The sequence below is a fragment of the Podarcis melisellensis genome, assembly GCF_964234715.1.
Source record: "Podarcis melisellensis genome assembly, chromosome: 1".
Taxonomy (NCBI): Eukaryota; Metazoa; Chordata; class Lepidosauria; order Squamata; family Lacertidae; genus Podarcis; species Podarcis melisellensis.
In genome coordinates, this window is record NC_138528.1 from 75,553,348 (window position 1) to 75,578,064 (window position 24,717).

General features: G+C 42.1%; 1 protein-coding gene across 10 annotated transcripts in view; it reads right to left on the reverse strand.

The window, feature by feature from the left end:
- The window catches only part of TSPAN4 (tetraspanin 4), a 504,081-nt gene that overhangs the window by 203,372 nt on the left and 275,992 nt on the right, over positions 1-24,717 (reverse strand). For 7 of the 10 annotated variants that reach the window (XM_081922512.1, XM_081922516.1, XM_081922513.1 and 4 more), the window contains one exon: positions 6,135-6,214. The exons of 2 other annotated variants lie outside the window; for them this stretch is intronic. In XM_081922512.1, coding sequence (XP_081778638.1) covers positions 6,135-6,197 — 63 coding nt within the window. In that variant the 5' untranslated portion in view covers positions 6,198-6,214. Of the gene's footprint in view, positions 1-6,134; positions 7,279-24,717 lie in introns of those variants that run through there. One more of the 10 variants, XM_081922508.1, reaches the window with a different exon arrangement.

The following is a 24,717-nucleotide window of genomic DNA, read 5'->3' on the forward strand; positions in this document are numbered from 1 at the left end:
CCTATTCATTCTGCTTGCTCTCTAAGACGGAAATAAGGTAGGCTAGACAAGTGGCATTGATTAAGGCACTGTGATCTACATGTGAGCTCTTCTCAAAGTCTCACTAGTGGGACATGGGGCAGAACTGATGGAGTGTTTTCACCTGGACCAAGTCCCACGTAGTTTGTGCGAATTATTTAGAAAGGAAATGTTATATTTTCCCTTCAGTTACTTCAATTGGCAACAGAAATAATAATCCAGAGTGACACAAATCAGTATCCTCTAAGAGCTAGGGCAGGGAAGCAAGTAATTTGTGTCATTGTGATGGGTGGGAATGTATTTAGGCCATAATTCCACATTTAATAATGTAAAAGCCCCTGCCCAGTACAGTTAGACAAGATGCTCATTCCCTTACCTACCCATGTAAAATATGCTTCCCCAGGGACCCCTGTAATTAACAAAAGAGGCGCACCAAATGTCTTAGCACTCTGCATTCAAACACGTATCGCACCCCACCTCCCCTTGCTGTGGGATCCCCTGAAGTGAAGACTGAGGAGCAGCGCTGGGTGTTCATAGCAGACTTTGACCTCACTACAACAGGATTCCCACGCATACCACTTTATTTTCCTCATAAGCATAGATGTGGAAGGAAGCATAGGGATGCCTTCAAGGAACTACGGGGGTGGGTGTTAAACCTGCTTAGGAAGCCTTCCTCATCTCTATAGCTCCACCCCATCATGGGCTCTATTTATTGGTCTATAGTGTGACAAACTGCATATTTGCCAAGATACTTTGTAGCTGGTATCTGCTGAAATTGTTTGATTGTATTTAGGAAACATATACTGTATTAACTTCCTCCAGATTCTGCAGCAAATTATTAATTGATACTGTGCTTCAGTGTCGACAACTTGTCATTCATGTTAGTTGAATTAAGTGACTAAAACTGATATGTTTGTCTTTCTCGGAACTAGAGAAACAGCAGCATTGAATCCTTGGGTTCCATAAGTTAAACATTTTATATTGCTTAAAATGTAAATGTTTGTGGGGTTAATGCATTAGTGGGTAACATGTTATTATAATGACAAACCCTTTCCCACAATAAGCATGTTTTAGGAAGGGGGGAGACAGCAGGCAGAGGGAGCCGGGGTGAAATTATATGGAATGTAACTATGGTGACTGAAGTTGAAGGCATATGGGTTGAAAGCCTATTATCCACTACAACCCTTAAATGAACAGCAGGTGGTGCTATACAAGATCAATAGCACTTTTCTTTGATTCTGCCCTGAGGAGACTGGTAGGATCTTAAACTGTGTGGCTTTTAAACTCAGAATTGTAAGGAACAGCAGTGTTCAAGTTAGACATGGCTCCGATGCAAAATATTTGCCTGCCCCTAAAATGAGGAAAACACTATATCACTGATCTTGCACTTGCATGTCTATGACTTTTTTACTCAGGACGCAAGGGAGAAACGTGCTAGGAGGAAGGCTCCCTTGGCAAATACACACCGTGATCAGCTCCCACCCGGAAACTGATGTCCCCACTGTGGAAGGATGTGTGGATCCAGAATTGGCCTCCACAGTCATTTATGGACTCATTGTTAAGACCGAGTTTATGGAAGACAATCTTACTCAGCTACAAGTGATCGCCAAAGAAGAAGAAGAAGATTACTTTTTTGTCACCTTTAGCAAGTGTGAGCATGATAGTCAGCAAGACTGTGTCAACCTTCTCACTACCTGTTGCTGGAGCAACCTGCTGTCACTCTATCTTACCTCTTCTTCAGCTGTCTATATCCTAGCATTAATACTGTGTGTCCACAAACAGATAGATCTGCAGCTCCCTTGCTCCAAATTCAAGAGCGCCTATAAATCTCATGCATCTCTAAAATGTGCACATATACACAAAATAGATGAACAGCAATTAATTAGCTCCACAATATGAACACTACAAATCCCGCAATGCAGTGTGCTTCAACAACAAAACAATTCATCCTGCCAAATTCTGATGGTCTCATTGCCCTATGGTGTGTATATGATATGCATATATTATGAGGGCTTATCCATGCCAGAGTTTAACATGTAGTTGCAGTTGTTTGCATTCCCATTTAATTTGCATCATCCACATGATGTTCCCCACAAACCTAAGGTACCCTTCTGGTTTTCCCCTATAAATTTTCCTAATCAAGGAATAATCCAATAAATTTGGGGGGAACGACTCCAAATTACTTCATCTGGGGCAGCAGATGCATTACTTTCCCCTGTGGGTGGATCAGATTTCCATTTTTGCTGCTACCCTTTCCATGCCCCTACCCATCATCAGTTCTTTCCTGGCGGCAATGGTGTTTATCTCCAATTAGAATAACCACAGATGCATATATTTTCCTGTTTTTGGACTTGGTGTTCTGATAGGAGCACTCCTATGGAGGTTGTAGCTAATGAAAGTAGCAGCAAATACCAGCAGCAGCTTGCCAGCTTGGACGAGAAAAAGAACAAGCTGCAAACAGCAGCCTTTGGGTGCTGGACGCCATTCACTCCGTGTCCACTACTTTCAAAAACCATGTGGGGTTCTTCCCCTGCCTGCTCAGCCCTCAAGTGCTGGGAGAGTGGCTCATCTCCCCTCACAGACAGAGAGCCTGAGGAGAGCTGTAGCTCAGGGAGGGTGGCACACTCTCTCTCTCTCTCTCTCTCTCTCTCTCTCTCTCTCTCTCACACACACACACACACACACACACACCTCATGAGATAAAATGGTGTTCATCTGTACCTGGCCCTTCTCTCACACAATTTCAGCAGTTTTAGGACAGACACACACCTCTCCATGCCTGTCATCACATTTCCCTGTATCCTGTAGCTTCACACCAAATGAACAATTGGATTTGGATAGGAAACCTGTGGTTATCCAGATGTTGTTGGATACTTCCCATCAGCTTGAAGCAGCATGGCCATCTTCAGGGATGATGGGAGCATCATCAGATGTTCAGCAACATCTGAACAGCAATTGGTTCCACATCTCTGAACTGAGGTGTCCATTTCTGGAGAAGGGCCAGCGTTAGACCCTTAGATGGTATCTCACAGTAGAATAAGTTCTTTCAGATCAAGAGATGCTCAGCAAGGTGCAAAGGTCTACCCTTAGCTATAGTCAACATGAGTGAGTCCCAACATTGATCTATATATCTCAGTGTTCTCGACTCTAACTGGGAGCAGCACTGCATACAGCAGAGGTAGCCAACAGTCCCTTGCCAGGTGTCCTGGACTACAGCTCCCATCAGCCCCAGCCAGCATGACAAATATTCAGGGACAATGGGAGTTGTAGTCCACCATAATTGGAGGCACCATGGTGGCTACAATGCACACAGCACTGCAGGACACAGTAAGAGAATTCATGGTAATTGCTGTTCTAAATTCAATTAATAACATAGCAATATCAATACAAGACAATTATATATATATATTTAAAAAACAGATTTGTGTCTTTGATATGCATACCTTCTAAATATGCATATTTTACAACAATGGCTACTCACTTGAGCAGAACCTGTGAGCTGGCTAGTGAGGAATAATCACTTGTCTGGAAAGTGGGAGGTGCACCCTCTTCCTTAAATGATGGGGGGTAACTGGAAGTATAAGTATTACATTCTTGCTCTCCACTGTATCTTTCCACTTAACATGAATTGTGGTGGGGTGAGGTGGGGGGCAGGGAAACAGCCCTGATAGACTGAAGGTGTTAATATATGACTGACAGGGGGTGCATTTAAGAACACAGGGTATTTCTGGATTCTTAAAACATTGATAGTTCCAACTTTTTGATGCTAAGGAAAAGAAACCCCAGAGGTTTACAGATAAACAAAAATGGAATAATGAAAATTTCCGCTCCTCAATTTGAAACTAGCATCATAAATAATTTATTGTATGCTCTCCACATCTAGTCTTGGGACACAGACAGCTCATAACTCCTGCACTCTACTGACGAAGACCTTGAGATTAGGAAGAATGCAAGAAAGACGGTGGTGGTTGTAGTAAGCTTGTTCAGAAAGATCATAATAGCAATTACATTGTGAAATATCCCAAGGAAATGTTCTGCAGTCATCCCATTGGAAGTGCACACACGTTGCAAGCAGTAATTCCTTTAAAAAAATATGTCCATGTACTACAGTGCAGGATGAATGGAGAGAACCTGCAGGGAATGTCCTTTAAGGCTCTGCCGTGCATCATCTTAAGGGTGGCTATTCATGCCAGCCCTCTTGTTTATCTTCTGCATATAACCTTTTAGCTGGCTGGCTGAGCAAGAAACTCCACCAGAAATGGACAAAGCCTTAGAGAAGCGGATGGCTTAAAGGGACAAGAGAATCACCGTCCATGACTTGTCAGGAAGCTTTGGGGTAAGCTGGGATAAACACCAGGGGATATTTAGGATCCCAGCAGTGTGAGAGAATCAGGAACTAGAAAACAGACTAGTCGGATTTGATATTTTCTTTCAGCTTATCCAAGCTTAAATGGAGTTCCCCTCCTTGTGTTTCAGAACTCTCTTCTGGAATTGAGCCAATGCTGAATATACGTATATTTGGTCTGCAACAGGGGGAAAGCAGGAAAATAGAGGGGAGTGTTTTGAGAAAGGTAGGGTGGTGGGTGAAGCCAGCCCAGCCTTAATTTTTAAGTAGCTATCCAACCCCTCTTCTCTCCTCCCCAACCGCATGAAGGCCAGAGCTATCTCCCCATCCTCTTCTCAAACCTCATTCCCTCTGTCTGTGATGGCAAGAGGAGTGAGAAAACATGGAATGTGACTGACCCCTACATTCCCCCCACCCCCATTTCTTTAAACACATTCTGATTAAATGAGATGAGGGCTAGTTTAGTTGATTTTCTTTTATCATTGCTTAGCACTTCCCTAGCATAAATGAGGATGCCACACAGTAGGAATGTCATATGCCATTGCAACCTGCAAAAAAATTAAAATAAACTTCACTCTCTACACGCTGGCCCATTGGCACCCAAGCAAACATGGCACATAAGCCAGTTAACAAACCGAATCACGCTGCTTTCAGTCAGGCTGTGTTAATACAGTGCAAGGCAATTCCAGCGGCTTTTGCAAAACCTCTGATGTTCCTCCAAAAGAAAAGTTTATCCGGGTCGTTCATGATTTTGCACCAACACAATCTTCTCTCAGAAAGCAAGATTCTTATCAGATTTGCATCTTCAGATACTCTCCTGGGAATAAAAGTTAACGTGGCAGCTTAAAGCAGGGCTAGGAAGTTGCTATCAGGGTGTGCAGCGCTCTCCCAGCAAATCTATTTCTGTGATGCAAAGTCTCTGCTCAGTGCAGAAAGCCGAGTGCTTGCCTGCTAACCTACTTTATTTCAGCTGCAGTATCACTGTTATTAATGACACTGCCAGGCATAGGTGGACACCTCATCACGTGCACTCCTATGATGTGCATATTGATCCAGACAATTCTGTGCCACAGAACCACAACAAGAACCACCTTTACAACAGAGAATCCCTCTGCACACCAAGCTGAACTTAGGTTTGAGCATGCAGACACCTTTAAGTGGAACAAGGGCAAACAATGAATTCTCAGACTCCAAAGCAGTATCTAAATATGCATGCATTTGAACCAAATTGATAAAGAACACAGGAAAAGGGGAACATGGGAAACATCTATATTTTCGTGGCCCTGTAACAACTCATCAAACAACTTAAAGAGTTAGGGAGAGGGAGCCTTTCTGCACATTACATAGAGAATGAAGTGGCAGATCTCTGGGTGGTACCACTTCATGGTGAAAGGGGGGGAGGGAGTTCCATATTTTTGAATACTCCTCACAAAAAAGGCTCTAATATGCAAGAAACTCAAACATCAGAGACAGAAATATGTGGAACCTTTCTCCCTGGTCTGTTAGTGGAGAAAGGAAGTCGCTTTGTTTTATTCTTTTCTACAGGACAGAACATTTCAGGTCTATGGAACTCCTCCTCCTGCAGACTGAAGTGCAACAGTCCAGTTTTCTGCTGCCACCTCAGCCTACCACTTCATTCTGCATCAAGTGCACAACAGCACCCAGTTCTTCACTTTTGCCATTACACACTGCCCTGAAGTTTGGAGGAAAGCAAATCTATAGAATTTAGTGGCAACAGGGGCGGGGGAATCGCACCTGCACACATACTCACCCAGAAGAGGAGGTTGAACACAAACATGAGGTACTTAATGCACTGCAGGCAGTTGTGAGCCATGCTGCACCTCTTCAGTTCTAGAAGAAAAATAAAGGAGAGATCCAAGTAAAAGACCACATACTTGTTCCCCTTGGGGGATGTGTACTTAGCCTTGGTGGCCTTAGGCCCTGGGTTGGTATGGAATCCAAAAAAAGAGTTGCTCGCGGCCCCAAACTGGCCGCCATACATGCTGCTATAGCGACGGAAGGCGCCATTTGGAAAACTGTAATCCTTGCTGTCCAGAGAAGGGCTCCTGTGATAGGTTGATTCATCCGTGCTAGATCTGCGCATGGTGACGTCAAAAGTGTTCCGCAATTTTTACTGACAATATTTGTAGGTTTGTTTTACTGGGAGGGGGGGGCAGGTTGCAGGTGGTTTCCTTTATTTGGTTTCCCTACCCCCTATTGTTTTCTGCCAGCTGTTCTTTTGCCTACCATCCTGACAAGGAAGTCAAAAAACAAAAACAAAACAAAAAACAAAAAAGATTGTGCTGTCAATGGAGCCAGTTGGCTAACAGAAGCCTGCTCAGCCAAGAGTTAGAAAAACAACACGCTTACTTGTTGAGAAGTCTCTCCTGCACAGCAAACATTCTCTTTGGTGTCACAATTGCCCCCTCCCCCCTGCTATAAAAAAAAAGAAAAGCAAAAGAGAGAGATACTATACCCAAACAAATTGTTTTACTTTGGTTTTTTTAAAAGAGAGAGAGAGAAAAGTGATCTCGTTTTTGTTTTATCCCAAATGCCATTTAAAGTCTTGACTCCACATTGCCTTTCAAAAACCCAAAACCAGGGATGCTGCACGGAACGGAGGCTAAGAACAAGAGGGATTATCCAAAAGGCAAGCAGCTCCCGTGCCCGGCTCCTCTTGGACACATTGCTTTGGCCAGAGATGCTCAGCTCCCTTTAAATGATCTCCCCGTCTCCCTTCGCACAGAGGAAGCCCACGGCAGGAAGAAAGAGCGACCCGTGCTTCATTCACAGCGCTGTCACTCCTTAGAGATTCCAATCCAGTCATGCTCTCCCTGTGCTACTAACACAGTCCCAGCTCTCCTGGTCCATTCCTGCATCTGAAGCGAGAGGCAGGAGGAGAGACGCTTTTCTTTACTGTATCTCATGAATGCCTGCTCAGCACTCTCTCCGGCTCATGCCCCCCTCCCTAGCCAATCAAATTTACTCTCACGCTACGCTACTCTCTCTCCCTCCCCCCTCCATCACCTTCTTCAAAAAAACAAAAAACACTTCCCCTCTGTTTCTTCACAGCAAATCCAGCATGAGCTGCTTTTAACCAATCGGTGCACAGGTGAAGAAACTACTGCATGTGTCTCCGGATTTAACCAGAGACGTTCCCAAAGATAATTGCATTCTCACTCTGTCCGGTGTATGGGGTGGGATTTTAATCATCCCAGCTGCCATTGGCTCCTTAGATTTATGGTCCCTTAGGAAGGAGCCACAGAATTTACAGGTGTTCTAAGTGTAATTGCCCTCAAAAGCAGGGAGCATATTAAGTCTTGTACGAGGTGCTTGTTTATGGAGGAAAGACTCCTAAGCTTCCCTGGAGATTCTGCTTCCCTCTTCATCCCCCATCCCCGCACCCCTAAACTTCAATGACATGCCTGGGCAGCTGCTGAGATGATCCCTTACTGTGGGGAGGTCTGTGTTTCACTTCTTCATTGTTCTGATCCAACACATCACTCACTTGATTGTCCTGACAGCTAAGTTTCTCTCTCAAATAGCCCCCTCACAGCAGATTCCCAGAACTCCCAATTCAGTGCAAAAAAAAAAAAAAGTGCCAAAAATTGCTCTGAAAAATTGCTTCCTTTCCTCACTCTGGGAAGCTCACCCCGTGACCCCGGGCCAGTCACCATCTCTCAGCCTAGCATATTTCACAGGGGTGCTGTGAGGATGACATGGGGGTGGGGCATGCATGTTGCCTTCAACTCCACGGAGGAAAAACAGGTCATAAATGGATCAATGAAACAAAACATAGAGACTGCATGCCACCTCCACTATCCAACTGATCCAACAAAAACCCTGGGTTGGCTATGTGGACGGGACAAGCAGGGGTGATACTACTTTGGGCAAGTGAGGGTCGGAGGTGGATATGCTCCCCCCTTATATAACTAAGGTGGGACGCGGGTGGCGCTGTGGGTAAAACCTCAGTGCCTAGGGCTTGAAGATCGTATCGTCGGCGGTTTGAATCCCCGCGGCGGGGTGAGCTCCCGTTTTTCGGTCCCAGCTCCTGCCCACCTAGCAGTTCGAAAGCACTCTTAAGTGCAAGTAGATAAATAGGTACCGCTTTATAGCGGGAAGGTAAACAGCGTTTCCGTGTGCTGCGCTGGTGCTGGCTCGCCAGAGCAGCTTCATCACACTGGCCACGTGACCCGGAAGTGTCTCCGGACAGCCCTAGCCCCCGGCCTCTTAAGTGGGATGGGCGTACAACCCTAGAGTCGGACACGACTGGCCCGTACGGGCAGGGGTACCTTTACCTTTTACCTTTATATAACTAGGAAGGGGTACTTCTAATACTGACTGCAGTGGGTAGTCTCTCCATTTACAGGTTAGGGAGCCTCCATCTACACCACCAAACTGGCCAGGTCCGGGGGGAGGGTGTCCTCTTCCATCTGTTACTTAATTCAGCAAGCAGTAGGGATTTCAGGCTTACATGGGAGAAAAGATTATCTTATGGCCAAGGTCCAGGCAAATGACTTGGGGAAAGAAAACCAGATCATGTTCTGCTGCCATGATGCCACATTTTGCCAGTTCTCTTGATTTCATCACAAACAGGACCATTGCTGGTGCTTCCATAAAGCTCTAATGAGCTAGAGACACTAAAATAAATCATGAACATCAAGAATAGCCCAGACCTGCAGAGAAAAGTGTGGGAAAGCCATACAGGGCAAAGCAAAACCATGGAAAGTAAACACACACAGAGAGAGAGAGAGAGAGAGAGAGAGAGAGAGAGAGAGAGAGAGAGAGAGAGAGAGACTTCTCTTTGACTTTCTTTGATTTCTTTTTCTTTTTCAACCTTTGGAGTAGGCAATACTATAAACAGCTTTCTAAGCTTTGCCTTTATAGTGAACAAAAGTGTAGTACTGAATTCTTCCTTCTCTCCCCTTTTGTTCAGTGCATTTCACTAACATTGCATGCATGTCCACCATGGGTGCTATTTTTTGGCAAGTTTATACAAGCTTCAGTTGAGAAACTGTGTCTTTGCAGTTCAGTCTGCGTGGTGGTGACAGGCACTGAATATGCACAGCTCATAGTCCTGTGGTGTACTAATGTCCCTCGGGATTAGGAATCACTGATACAATACACACATCACATGAAATATATCATTGGGCAGCAGGAGGAAGTGACTGGTTAGCAATTTAAACACCTTGATGCAGAAAGAACATACACAATCTGAAAGCAGATCTCTTTCCCAAATCATCTTTCTTGGGGAGGCAATCAAAGAGAATTTGGCTTAATTAAACAGTAAAATAGAAAAAGAATAGAAGATAGAATCATTGAATTGTAGAGTTGGAAGGTACCCCAAGTAGTCCAATCCCCTGCAGTGCAGGAATCTCAGCTAAAGGATCCCTAACAGATGGCCATCCAACCTCTGTCTAAAAACCTCCAGTGAAGGAGAGCACACCACCTTCCGAGGTACTGTTCCCCTGTTGAGCAGCTCTTACCATCAGAGAGTTCTTCCCAATGTTTAGTTGGATTCTTTTTTCTTGTATTTTGAATCTATTAATTTGGGTCCTACCCTCTGGAGCAACAGAAAACAGGCTTGCTCCATCTTCCACATGACAGCCTTTCAGATATTTGAAGATCATTATCATATCATATCATAATATCACATCATATAGCATGATGTTGCAAGCCATCTCTGCAAGGTTATCCTTGCAAAGCATGTACTTGTTTGAACTACAAGGAATTTATTAAAAAGACAGGCAATCAGCTGTTCTCTCTTTCTCCAACCCAAATGGTCTTATCAAACACAAAGATAGATACTGGGTGGGATTAACTAATGAGTCCTATCAGTGGAAGCCCTGTGGGCTCCTAGAGCTCAGCATGTTGTCCAAACCCAATCTTGCAGTTAAGCTCTCCCCTCACTAATCATGAGCTGAGGCTAGAAACAAACCTTTGCTACAAACCTACAACAAGCATTTGTGTTTTATCTACTTCCTAAATTCCTCCTTCAAATCCAACAAGGCTCCCTGTATACCTGCCTGCCCCTTATCAGCCTCCCCTGTCTTTATTTGGTGTCAGACTTTTCTGCTTTTTCTCCAGTTGCCTTAGTACCACCAGCAGGTGACTCCTTATTCTATCTATCCATCCTGATTCCGTTTGTCATCTGTAGATTTGACCAAACAGTTGCCAGACTAATCTTAGTGTGATCCTTGTAATTAGCAGTTGTTTTTTCCTTATTCTGTCACAGTTTATTGGACTACTGTAATACTGGCTCTTCATTTCACTGTTAATTCTCTATACATCAATTGTTAAGTTTCCCCCATGGTGCACTGTGAACCTCGATGCAAGCCTGAAACATGTGTAGTTCTGCCTGTTAACACATGTAGTCACTGACAGCAGTAGACACACAGTAAGAGTTCCTGATATATTTCAGTCATATGTCTACTCTGACAATGCACATTACACACTATGCACCATCTCCCTCAGAAACACAAAGATGATTATTATTTCTAATGAGGAATAAGCAGCCCTTGCAAATTATCCCTATAAAGAAGCTGAAGTCCTGCACTCATATTAATATCAATAATAAAAAGAAGTGCATATCACATTTGGCTTATTGTGCAAGCCAATTTCTGCTCAGAAGATTCCCATTGTTAGATGTTTCTATACTCCTCCTGCATGCAGTTACAGCGGCAATGCAATTTATATGCTAGCCATCATGCATGCCAGTGCATCTTCTAACCTGGGAGATCAGCTAAGGTTCAAAGCAGCAGCAATTCAAAGGTACACGTACGGTACAAATGCTCTCACTGTCTAGTACAAAGCATTCAATCAAGCACAAAAATCAGTGTTAACTCTCAATAGGTACTATAGTCCCTGAGACAGCAACCATTTTCAAGGAGTCTTAAAAGCAGAGATTTCAAGGTGGGAGTAAAGAATGGAATTCAAACAATACAATATTAGCTTGTAGAAGTAATAGTCCTATGCTACCATCTCCACAATGTTTATTGTCCGCTCCAGTCTGCCTTTAAAGCAGGTTGATTCAAAGTGACCTCTGTCTCCCATAAACAAAGGAAGAAAAATGAAACAAAGCTGTTATACACTGCTGAAGTTTCTATAAGTAGCTACAACTTCTGTTTCGCACCAACACAGGGCATTTTCACGGGTTACACAAAGAAAAAGAATCACCCATGCCCTGCATCCTTAAAAGAAAAGAAAAAAAGATGAGCAATTGGCAAACTTATGTTTTCTTTTTAGCAACCCAAAAAGACCCTTACTATGAAGCAAAATAGGGTGGTTGTGCATAAAGGAAGATAACCTAGCTCTAGAGACTTCCAATGCATGCATGGGAATAGAAGATCTCGGCTGGATCAGAACAAGGCCCATGTAGTCCAGCATCCTGTAATCACAGTAGCCAATCACATGCCTATGAGGCTGGCATCCTCTTGGCCTTGGTAGTACCTTTCCTTACCTATGGTATACTATCTATCTTAGCTTCCATTATTGTGGTTTTTAATAACCTCCAAGCATTCTGGAGAGATTTGACCATATTGTCTTTCTCTTTCATTTTACCAATCCTCTCATTTTTGAGATGTTTCCTCTTTTGAAGTCAAAGTTTTAGCAACTGTCCACTTACATAAATGTTGAATTTGATAGCACTGTGGTCACTGTTTCCAATGGTTAAACCACACTTATATACTATATTGCAGCAGATTCTGGGCACCATTTAATATCAAGTTCAGAGTTGCCACCTCTTTGGTTGGTTTCATGACCAAACCAACTGTTCTAAGGCATCTTTTACTCTCTTTACAATCAATTACTCTCATTATATATAAGGGTCTGGTGACTTCTGTTTCAGTGTATCTGAAGAAGTGTGCATGCACACGAAAGCTTATACCTAAAACTACTCAGTTGGTCTCTAAGGTGCTACATTATAATTTTTAAATTCTTTTGGAAGGATTCTTTTAAAGACTTTCTTAGATCATATAACTTTTTTGAAGACTTGATTCTTTTATGGGAGTTTTTAGGTTTTTAAGAAGTTTTTTTTTAAAGAATTGTTTTAATTTATTTTGACTACGACAGACCAACACAACTACCTACTTGAATCAAGGCATCTAGATTATCAATAAATTGTACCTCTTTGGCATAACTTTGACACTTATCTACCCAGTCTGCGTGGGATTGCCTGAACCCATCAATTACTACAATATTTCCTTCTTTTGACATCTCCTTGATGTCATTCTCCTTCTGAAGATCACACTGGGCATTTTGGTCAATAGGGTTGGGGGGGCAATGATAGCACTTTCCCAGTACTAAATTAATACTGGGGGCTTGTATCATCATCCTTAGCAATTATTTGGAAGAGTTTTGCTGCCCTGCAGTTTCCAGATTGTTGGGCTCTGTTTTCTTTGATGTACAGGGTGACACCACCTTCAACATGCCTGTCTTATAGCGTTTGTATCCAGAAATAATGCCATACTGCTTTTCTCCATTCCCCAGATTTCCATTCTACTTGCTATTGCTATTGCTATGCTTTCCTTTAAAACCCAGTCCTCCAGCTCATCCATCTTGGCTCAAAGGCTTCTAGAATTAGCATATAGATACCTATGAATGGTGTCAGTCTCCAAATGTCTCTGGCATATGCATTTTGCCTATCTGTGATTGGGCCTCTTTGAACTGCTGTCATATCCTTCTGCGCATTTGTTGCCTGGTTTCTCCAGTTTGGACATGTGTGTGTGTGTGCTTGTGTGTGTGTGTGTGTGTGTGTGTGTGTATGAAGCAATCCTATGCATTTTTACAAAGGAGTATTGGAGCTTACGCCTACTTTTCCATAAGGAAAAGTTAACAAAGCAATGACAACCACACCAGTTTGATTAACTCTCATGATGTCATATAATGGAAATCATACTGAACTGAACTTTGTTCAGCCGAACAGGTTATTGGCTTCCTTGATGAAAGTCCTGGTCTGAGGAATAACTTTTAAAAATTAACTTTGGCAACAGCACATTTTATCCGTGCCTCATTAAAAATGTTTATTCCATTTAAAAGTAGGCGGCCAGTGTGGCAATAAGCTCAAAGAGCATGAATTTGATGGTAAAGCACATTGAAAAATGATGGGCATTCCAAACTATAATCAGCTTATAAATAAAGTTTCACTGGAGCAGTTAACATTAAAATGGAAACATGAAACAATCTGGTGGTTTAGTGAAGACTATCTGAAAGAAAAACAATACGTAAAAATAATACTAAACATTAACATGAAAGAGGAATGCACTGGAATCAGAGAAAAGAAACCCAAGAAGCCAGCTGCCTAGCGTGCAATCAGTACTTCCCTCTTTCTTCCTGGATGTGGCTTCTCTTATCCAAAAATACCTTCAGAACACAGCAGGGGTTCTTTTTCTCCCTGACAACTCTGAAGCCACTCAAATGGAAGAAAAGAAGTTCCCCTTCTGATGAATATTCACAGAGGGGTGTTTGCTTTCCTGGGATGCTGCACACAAGCTTCTGTATGCAGACTCATGGTTTTCCATGCATGCATGCATGCATGTATGGCATGCTTGGTTTCAGAAAAAAATGGCAAGGTTCACTGCATGTAAAGAATTTGGTCCGAGGAATGTAATACGCTCTATATATAAATTGGTCACATATAGACATGGAATCTACTCTTGCTACATATTGTACTGTAGTACACACACAGCAAAACTCTGGTGCATTTAAAAAACAACTTATTAGGAAGCAAGTATGTGTGTTTTGGCCTCTATTAACTTTAGTTTCAGCTTTCCTGGTGGAAAAGAGATGGCTTCTTCATAATTACAAACCTTGCCCCTCTTATGTGTTGGTAGGGAATAATTCTTTGGAATCAAGCCAACACAAATAGCTGCCAGGGGCAGTAAAAAAAGAAGCAAAATGAAGTGACTTAAGTCCATCTCTCTTACACACACACAAAGCACTGGAAGTGTTCCTGATGAAGGTGAATAAAATAAACCAACATTTGAACCTTGTTGAATGCCATCAGTTTAGTAATCTCAGAAATGGTTTAGGCCTCTAAACTGGAATTTTAAATGGCAAGATGTAAATTAGGTCAACTTCTGTCACTGGTTCCTTCCACAGAATGTTTCCTTTCTTAACCTGGATTAATGTATGGGCAGAAAAATAAGTTTATTCATTCTCCTGGTAGGAAGAATTGTGTAGTTGGTTAGAGATGTCATACATGAAGGAAGAGAACACACACACCCCAACACAGCTACACAGGTATGGCAACCATAGAATATATTGACTATGCATATTTCAATTGATCGTTAAACAGAAAAAACAAAAAAAAATCCTTCCAGTAGCACCTTAAAGACCAACTAAGTTAGTTCTTGGTATGAGCTTTCGTGTGCATGCACACTTCTTCAGATACACTTCAGATACGTATCTGAAGAAGTGTGCATGCACACGAAAGCTCATACCAAGAACTAACTTAGTTGGTCTTTAAGGTGCTACTGGAAGGAATTTTTTTTGTTTTGACTATGGCAGACCAACACGGCTACCTATCTGTAACTGAAACAGAAAAAAGTAACTCATGAACTAGCACTAGAGCAAAACATATGTGCAATATATATTTCATGTGTCTGGCCTTATATAGCTACTACTTTCACATTTTTCTGTCCCCCAGCACTAGCCACTTTAGGAAAAAATATTAAATTATCAACATTCTGGAACAGAGCATATTTCTTCTTTTGACAGTATCAGTACAAACTGTAAAGCAAAAAAAAATTCACCCAAATGAATGGAAGTTACAGGAGAACAGTGTTCGGTGGATTGGAGCCATTTTTATTTTGACAACAATTTCAACCCTTTTGGGGTGGGGGCCTATTTTGTGGCCAAAAGGTATGTTAGAAATAAGTCATACAATGTCCTGTGCATGAGGAAGTTTGTATACTTTTGGCATGGAACTGCGATGTGAAGAAAGTTAAATACACATGTGAGAGATATGACGATTTTCAGAAGTTGAAAGAGGAAGAAGAGCTCAAATACCTGCCATATTCTGAGTTCTGTTTGTTGGTCTGCCAACCATGTAGAACTGACAGTAGCCCCTGGGAGACACACAACTCTCCATCTCACTGCAGGTGCTACACTAAAATGGCAGCTGGGTCAGTCCCATGTGTGACACAGGGTACCCATAAGAATGCTTTCAAAAACAGAAATACAAAACTTGCATCCAAAACACTTTTACACCTGAAAAATGACCGCCAAATATTTCCTAACCTTGTTGAAATCAACATCAACATTCCTTTTCTGACATTTACATCCGAGGATCCAGCTTTAGTGCAGGAAAGTGCATCTTTGTAGTTTCAAATACAGGGCAGTTTCTATAGTCTATACATATTCCAAGGTGGGGTGGAAGTGTTTTGCTCTAGTAATAGTGAAGGATTCAAAGTCCATTTCCCTCTGCTGATTTCTTATTCTCTTCACATTCTGACAGGAGCTGAATGTGTGAATACACTTCACTGACAGGTGTGGCATGTGAGAGGATATAAAAGCTCTACCTGCGGATTTGATCTCTGATAGCTCATGCACCATGTGAAGCTGAATCCATTAACATGATGAACATTGAGCTTCTTACATGTACTGGTTTATGGATTTGTTTTTCAGACCTAAATTGTTTTAATTGTAAATTGTTTTCAGTATGTTTATACTATAAGCTTCCTTGGAAGCCCTTTTAACAAAAACAAAAAACAAAAACAAAAACACTATTAATTATTATTATTATTATTATTATTATTATTATTATTATTATTATACTTATACCCCGCCCATCTGGCTGTGTTTCCCCAGCCACTCTGGGCAGCTCCCAATGGAATATTAAAAACATGATAAAACATCAAACATTAAAAACTTCCCTAAACAGGGCTGCCTTCAGATGTTTTCTAAAAGTCCAATAGTTGTTTATTTCCTTGACATCTGATAGGAGGGTTTCCATAGGGTGGGTGCCACTACTGAGAAGGCCCTCTGCTTGGTTCCCTGTATCCTCACTTCTCACAGGGAGGGAACTGCCAGAAGACCCTTGGTGCTGGATCTCAGTGTCCAGGCAGAACGATGGGGGTGGAGATGCTCCTTCAGGTATACTGGGCCAAGGCCATTTAGGGCTTTAAAGTTCTACACCAACACTTTGAATTGTGCTCGGAAACGTACTGGGAGCCAATGTGGGTCTTTCGGGACCAGTGTTATATAGTCTTGGCGGCTGCTCCCAGTCACCAGTCTAGCTGACCGCATTCTTGATTAGTTGTACAGTAGTTTCCGGGTCACCTTCAAAGGTGGCCCCACGCAGAGTGCATTGCAGTAGTCCAAGCAGGAGATAACTAGAGCATGCACCACTAACTAAGGGGCAGTCTATAAATATAGTAAATAATAAACACAATCATGTCTAACACATTTCCTACAGTAAGCATGCCCTTGCGTGTTATGATGAGAGAAGAGATTCTATGTCAAATATGTGCCATAAATTCATACTTACCTACCATATCAGAGTCAGACATTTTGTCTCTTGGGATGAGTAAAACACTTCTTGCCTTTTGTATCTGCTCTTTCTTTTGGGCCAGGAGAGCTAACATAAGCCATGCTGCCACCATTTTATTTTATTTATCTGTCTCATTAAAGTTCTCATCCAGCAACAAACTGCAGTGAAAGAAATATGTTCTTTGGAACACTGCGTTCAATTTCTGGGAGAGAGGGAGATGGCGCTAGCAGGCAACCAGGCACTAAAAGGACTCTGCAGGAGTCAAATAATAGGCCCCAAATACTACTTTTTATTGCAAATTAAATAAAAAGTACTCTGTGATGACATTAATTTCATATAACACACCTTTATCAACAACAACAGTATTCAAATGACTGCACTCTGGATGGCAGCAGCTCAAATATTGGGGCAAGTGGGGAGAGGCAGAAACACCTTGTTGTTTTTCCAAGAGAGGAAAAATCCACTTTAATTATTGGCCAAAAGAATTCTGAGCTACACTTCTGAGTATCCATGTTCCGCATCCACAAAAGGGAAATAGTCAATTGGTACAAATGGTAAAGAGCTAGAATGGAGGGTATGATAAATCTAGGTTCAGATTCAAAATTGGCTAAACTTCCTTCCTGGGTTTGGTAAATTAAGATTGGTTCACACATCCTTTTCCCTTAAGTTGTGAAGTCAAGCTGACATTCCCAGTAGGTTTGGGTATGCTGTATGGATCTTGTGGATGTTTCGTTCAGATCACACTCTACTAGATTTTTGGCAAGAAAGTTGAACAGGCACATGCCGAGTGGTGACCTGATTATGTGTGGCAACATTCGGAAGCCTAATTCAACACATAGAAATCTTTTTTTAAAGTCAACTTGCATTAACTTTGCAACACAAAAACCACATGAATTAGCTTCTCCCCGAACATCACTGCAACATTTCCCACTCTGTGGCTGTCTTATTCACTCTGTGAAAATGCAGGACAAAACCACTTTGATCAGATGCTAACAGTGATGGACCACAGTGTGCTCTAGAGCAAAACACACACACACTCAAAACCAGCCATACAGTGACTACTTACAACAAAAATTTGGCCTGCCAATTGGGACCAAGTTTGCTGAAAAGAGTAGGAAGTAGGGGTTTGTGTAGCTGTTTCTTGCTGTGCGTAAGACCTGGGTACTGCCTTCGTTTTTCCTTCCTTCTATGGGTTTTCTTTTTAGAGAATTCTCTTAACTATAGGTGCTAACCTCTCATCCAGGTTTCAAGAGCCTTTGCCTTTGGCAACTCTATCCCCTTTTGAGTCAGGAAGCAATCATTCATTTTGTGGATGCCTGTATTGGTGCCACACCTACATCTCTATGGATGACTGAAACCAATCCTTCCTTTGCACTGGCTGTGATTCCCAGACCTTTCATTATCTTGAGCCAATGCACTTGCCTCCCCTTAGAAAGCAGATTGTGCTGCTTGCTCAATATCCATTAGCAACAATAGCCAGAAGGGACATAATTTCCCCACTGCAGTTAATGGACTCCTGGCAAATATCTTTAGCAATAACCACAGTATACACAGAGACTCCCTAACTTGGCAGAGTAGAGGAGGGGAGGCTAGAGAAGGCTCTATACATGTTAGCCATACCCACCTAGTTCTTCCAGAGTCATGTACTGCATTTTTATGGGCATACTGGTCCATGAACCAACTTTATATTTTAGCACTTTTCAGAATTTAGACATACTTGGAGCAGTGTTCCAAGAACCATCATTTCTGAATCCTATGCACCTGTTTTCTTAACTATAATTTTGTCTTGGTAGACACTACATTGAAGTTAACTTGAGTATTTTGGGCCGTAATTATTGAATAGCCATAATAACATGTAAACAGAAGCACACATCAAGGCAAAAATTAGGCAGTATGTTTCAAACAGAATTTTAATATGAATTTTTAGAGCTAAACTGCTTGTTGCCATCATTGTGGGGGGCAGGGGAGGACTGAATAAAAATTAGACGAAGAAAAGCCTTTGCTCATATGGGAGTAATTCTTCCATAGCTGGATGAACTATGTAACTCCAGTTTATTCTTACTTTTTCTTAATAAAGCACTGCAGACATCAGAAAATTAATAACCAACGAAAGGTAAAACAGGGGATAGCCCCACTTTCATAGGTACAAGATCCAATCGATCTGCTATTCTTGCATCAATCTAACTTCCTCTGAAGTTCCTGAGCAGCCACAGCAACCCTCCCCCCAAACTCCACAGCACTAAAGCTATTTTAGACAATTCAGATACAAAATGCTGATGATCTAATAGGCTTTCAACTTCATTCCAGGTACCGTATGTAAGATGAAATATAATAGATAATTACACATATTTTTGATGGGTCAAGCTCCACAGAGAGTTATTCAATTTCTATAGCTTGCTTTACAACATACAAAAACCTGAAAAGGGGATCTGAAATGCACGTTTAACAAATGGGGGGTTTTTAATGCCCAAATGGAAACTAGGCACAAAACTCTCTGTGCTTTCAGTAAGAGCTACAAGACAATTTGTCCTTTGTGCCTTTGAAAATCTCCACCAATCTAATTAATGCTTAATGCAAACATTTCTTCCCATAGCTAGATTGTAAATTATTCAGTACTATTGTGGCTTTGAGAATTCACTCTTAGAAGTTGCTATTCTCCCTGTGTTTAGGTCCCAATAGGCACAAGGATTTTTCTTTCTGCTCTTGAAACAGATGACTTCCAAAATGGCTTTATTAACATTTCCAGCTCAAATAACACTATTCATGGTGGTGATGGGGCACAGATATTGTGGTTGTGCATCAAGGCCCCAATTTGCAGTTCAAAGTAGAGATAAAAGAGCACCCCCATGTTTGCTATGAAAGGGGTCTAGACTTTGTACACATAACAAACAAGCATACACAAAGTCCCTGGGCACTCAAGAACTGCTCACTACCCTCCTGCTGCCTTCTCTGCCTTCCCCTCCCCGAAGGCAGAGAGGTTTACCTTCAGGTAGGCAAACAGGGGAAGGTGCATAGGCTCAGTGGCAGAGCAGCTGCTTTGCATGCAGAAGTTCCAGGTTCAATCCCTGTCATCTGCAAGAAGAGCTGGGAAGGATTCCTGCCTAAAGCCCTAGAAGGCCCCTGCCAGTCAGTGCAGATGATTCTAAGCTAGATGGAGCAACAGTCAATCTCAATATAAGGCTGCTCCCTATGTCCTTCTGAAAAATAAAAGGCAGAGGTGGCTGTGGGAATGCCCTAGCAGCACCTTTTCCTGCTGGGAATTGCCATATACAAGTCAGAAGCTGGAAAATAGGAGTGCCGAACCAAAAAACAGGACATTCTGGGTCGCAAGCAGAAGCTGGGATTGGCTTCTGCAATTCCGGGATGTCCTGCTTAAAACAGGACAGTTCAATGGTATGCAAAATGTGAAGCCAAACCATGGCTTGGCTCAACACAGCACAGCAGCAAAACAACTAGGGAGGAGAAAAGTGGTCTCAATCTCATTCCCAGGAGCCCACATGCTTGCACATACCAAAAGTATGGTTTGGCTCAGCATGACGTGCAATCCAGGTCAATATCAGGAAATGACTGTACAAAGCAGGGGAGTTCCCAAAAGAATTAAGGAACCTAACAGGAAAAGTTCCAGCTTCCCACACCCCTCAATATGCCAAAGGCCCAGATTTTTTTCAATGAATCCGGGGACACTTTTCAACTTCCTACTAAATAGATGGATTTTGTCAAGGAACTGATTTGTAAATCTGGGGACTGTCCCCGGGAAATGGGGACGTCTGTTAACCTTAGATTAGTGGGCAACCAAAAAGCAGGAGCAGAAAGAGTAGAGCTGGGTTTCATTCTTTTTGATATATTTGGAAGTGCCCTGGAAAGGGGACATACCTATAAAATACCTGGAGACTGTTAAAAGATCTTCCAAGCACCTAGGGGGTCCGATTGTGTCCTATCTGTTGGGAAAATAAGTTTACTGGTAGTACAAAACTTGTGGCCCTATTTGTTACTGAGAGTGTTCTTAACTGCTCAAATTTTTCATAGTTTACAATTATATTCACCAAGTTGGCATTCTTTTGTTTGGGTGGTAGTCTTCCCTACTTGTGAAAGGACACATGCAAAGGGATTAATTGTAGTTCTTCCCAATAACAAACAATGAGGAACAATGATAATTAATTGCTCTTGTTTGTGAGCCTGTACGTGTGGCAGATAGCACCGCTCCATGGATTAAAACACACAGAGATTCTAGCGTATGCATTAAACACACAAGTCCATCCTGGGACTTTATTCTATGCAAAACACTAACAACAGATTAACTGAAGCTCACAGGTTTTTTATTATTATGCGCTAAAGATAGAATCCTGCAGTTTGAACTGGTACTGCAGAAGAATGGACAAAGGTATTCTTCCTGCCCTCTGCCTGTTGGCCTGGCAGGCTTTGGTCCTCAGCCAGCCCCAAAGCAGCAGTTCATATTATTCCGGTATAATGGATGCCAAAGAACTGCAGGTGCTTAACTGCTGGGCTGCAAATGATTCCTCCTCCTCCTCAGCAGCATCTCTGGCAGAGTTCAGGCCCTTCCTTCCGGAAGGCAAACAGCCAAGGTGTTCCAGAGGTCACCTCACACTGTTAGCTTCAGCTTCTGATCCATATTCACAGTGAATGCCCATTGCATTACAAAAAGGCCATTGTTATGTTTACTATTTCTTCCTGAGCAGTAATGGGCATTGGATGGATACTGCAGCCAAGGCCAGATTTACTATAATCTTCCCTGTGCAGTAAACACAATTGTTAAATGTGTCTGGGGTTTTTTCATTATAAGCTGTTCTTCAGTTGCTTATACCTCTGGTGTTGTACATACCTCTAAGACTGAGTACTTCTCAAACAGATGGGAAGGACAACTATGGATGGGTACTGAAGAATGGGATAGAGATTGCCACAGGTTCCCAAAGGTTCCCCAAAGACAACTCCCTGGAACAAGGTTCAGAGCAGGCAACAACTATGAATAACTTGAAACCTGAATGGAGATTTTAAAAGCAAAGCAAAAAAAACCCCCAAAACACAGTATCTCTCCCTGCCTTTTTCCAACTACAGAAAATGTACTTCCAGTAAAGTGATAGCTACCAGATAGCACGCAGAAAGAATCCTGGCTGGCCTGAACCTGATGTACGTATCTCCTGTATCTGTTACGGCTGCAGACACAGACTTGAAAATATATGCAGGCTAGAAAGGCAATAGCAAAAAAGGGGGGGATGACAAAAAAGTATTATATATTGAAGTGGGTTCCTTTGCAGCTTATTCTGCAGGGTGATGCAAACTTCCAAACATCCACACAAGGCTAACATTATATACAATACATTTATTATTATTCTAATTGATATTACTGCTGCTTGTTGGAAGATGTAAGATCTGTAGTCCCTGCAGTTGGAGATTCTGTGGCATCTGGCTGGCTTGTTAAATATTGCCCTTTATGCGCTGCAGCATCATTCCAGCAGATTGTTAGCTGCTGCAGTAGTTGTAATATTTCTGAGTTGATAGCCTATGGTTGGTGGGTGGGCAGAATCTAGCCAAGATTTCTGTTTGTGATGGATGCAGGACACACAATGCTACAGATGAGGAATGGGCAACCTATGACCCTCTGTATGTTGCTAGACTACAACTCCCATAACCCATCAGCCACGCTGGCTAGGGCTGATGAAGGCACAAACTGCAACTATAGGAGCTGCAGATATTTTATGTAATTGTTAAAATCACTTTGACATATGATTCGGCTTAAAAGTGACTGTGTCAAATAATAGTTTTCTTAGCACTGAGCCTAATTTTAAACTTTTGAGAATGTACCATTCAAAATGTATTTGAGGCTGAAATTTGGGAGGTCAGAAGTGTGCACACCATTTTAGAGGGAGTGGCGCCACCAGTACACAATAGCAACCCCCAACACAAAAAGCTGTATCATTTTCCTCCTTAAAAAAATCTCTAAAATGCATATTCAATTAGCCCTTAAAAAAAAATCATCTGCAATGTCAAAAAAACTTATCTTAAACTTTTATCTGAACCTTTTGGATATCCCCAAGGCCATCTAGGTAAATTAGATCATAACACATGAAAAAGAGTTACCAAGCTTGTACAAGCCAGCAACAGAGAGAAAGCACACAGGATTGAAAGTCAGTGTGTTTGGCTGCTATTCGCAGCTCCAATCTGCCACTTGACAGGCTGCAGTGCGGCTTTAGGGAAGTCATTTCACCACTGTCTATTTGGTACATTAGACAGCAAACCCTTTAGGGCAGGAAGTGTCCATCACTCACTACACAGAGGCACCTTGTGGAGGCACAACAGTGGCTTTCTGATCACGGCACAAGCCTCCAATTGCTACCACAGCAGAAACGGCAAACATGCCAAAAAGGAACCTGGTATTTCACAATTAGCCAAGGACAATAACTGCAACTTCAAAGAGGCAAATTGCCAAGTGAGAATGGCAATGGGCCACATTTCAACTGTAGTAACTGGTGCCAGCAAGCTGCTATCCAGAGTGGAAGGTCAGCTTTACTGTTAATTGCTCTTGTAACAACTAACAGCCTTAATTACAGTGTTTTATAGTTTTACTATAAGAGCAATTATATGTTGACAGTCACCCTTAACATTGATTATTTTGTAGTTGGCTGGGACACCAGCTGAGGCAGAAGAAAGATCCCAGTATAAATCCACTCTGATTGAGTGATAGAGATTTGAAACGGAGTGAACAGCCCTTTCTATTGGCAAAGTAAATCGAGAGCCTTTACATTTCTAATAGCATCAACCTCATCTCCAATCAGCCTGGTGCAAAGAAAATAATTGGAAACAGCATGTTGCTTCACAGGCACACAACTAATCAGAAGAGCCCCTTTATTTCTTAGGGCTTGTTACACTTCCGCTCTTGACACTGAGAGGTAACTGTTGCAGTCATCTCCAGGTAGCTGCAGGCCTCTCACTAAGCCAGTGATATTCACTTCGGAGGCTCAATAGTTACTGTGTTTATGTGAGAACAGGTGGTGACCACCCCAAAGGAAAGCTCAGTTCTCAGGATGAACGCAACAAACACATAATGCAAAAAAGGGGGGGGGGACATATAAGCTGCAAGGATTCTGCTTTGAGATTTGAAGTTATTTGGAGATGGAATTTGTTTTCCACACCTGTTCAGCTATTAGCACCTATTTTATCAGAACCAGCAGCATTTGGAAAATAAAAAAGGATTTTTTCTAAAGTTCACACTTCAATAACCAAGTCATGACATTTTAGTTTCAATCAACTCTTAAAGTCCTTCTAAACTGGGCTCAAAAGGGCAAATTGCATAATGATTATTTATGAGATAACAATAGAATTTTTGTTTTTTTTAATATAATGTTTTATTAACAAACCAATCAAATCACATTAGTTCCAAATTACAATGCCAAATGTTTAAATTTTTGTTGGGGGTACCCATGCTTCAAGCTCCGAAAGGGATCCAAACATCTCTCTTGCTGCTGCTTTAATATTCACAGTTCTGTCCAAATAATATTCACAGTTCTGTCCAATCTTCACTTTATTATTTTCCTCATCTTCTTGTTGTTATCATATATTCCTTTCTTTGTGACCTCTGATAGTGTCCACAAGCAGGTTAAAAAACAAACGTTTTTATATCCTGTGTTAATTTTCCATTCCTCCAAGAGCCATATTCAGTCAGACAGACGCCATTTCAACACTTCTGAACAAAACATTCTTAAAGTCTGCCCGTTGATCTTCGCAGGCCTGTCGGTCTCTCCTCAATCTTCTTAGGGGGTTCTGCCAGGTCAAACTCACAGACCGAAATAATGGTCTCCTCTCCCTCTAAAACCTTCAGCCAGGCCTGCTTCTTAACAAGTCTCTTTCT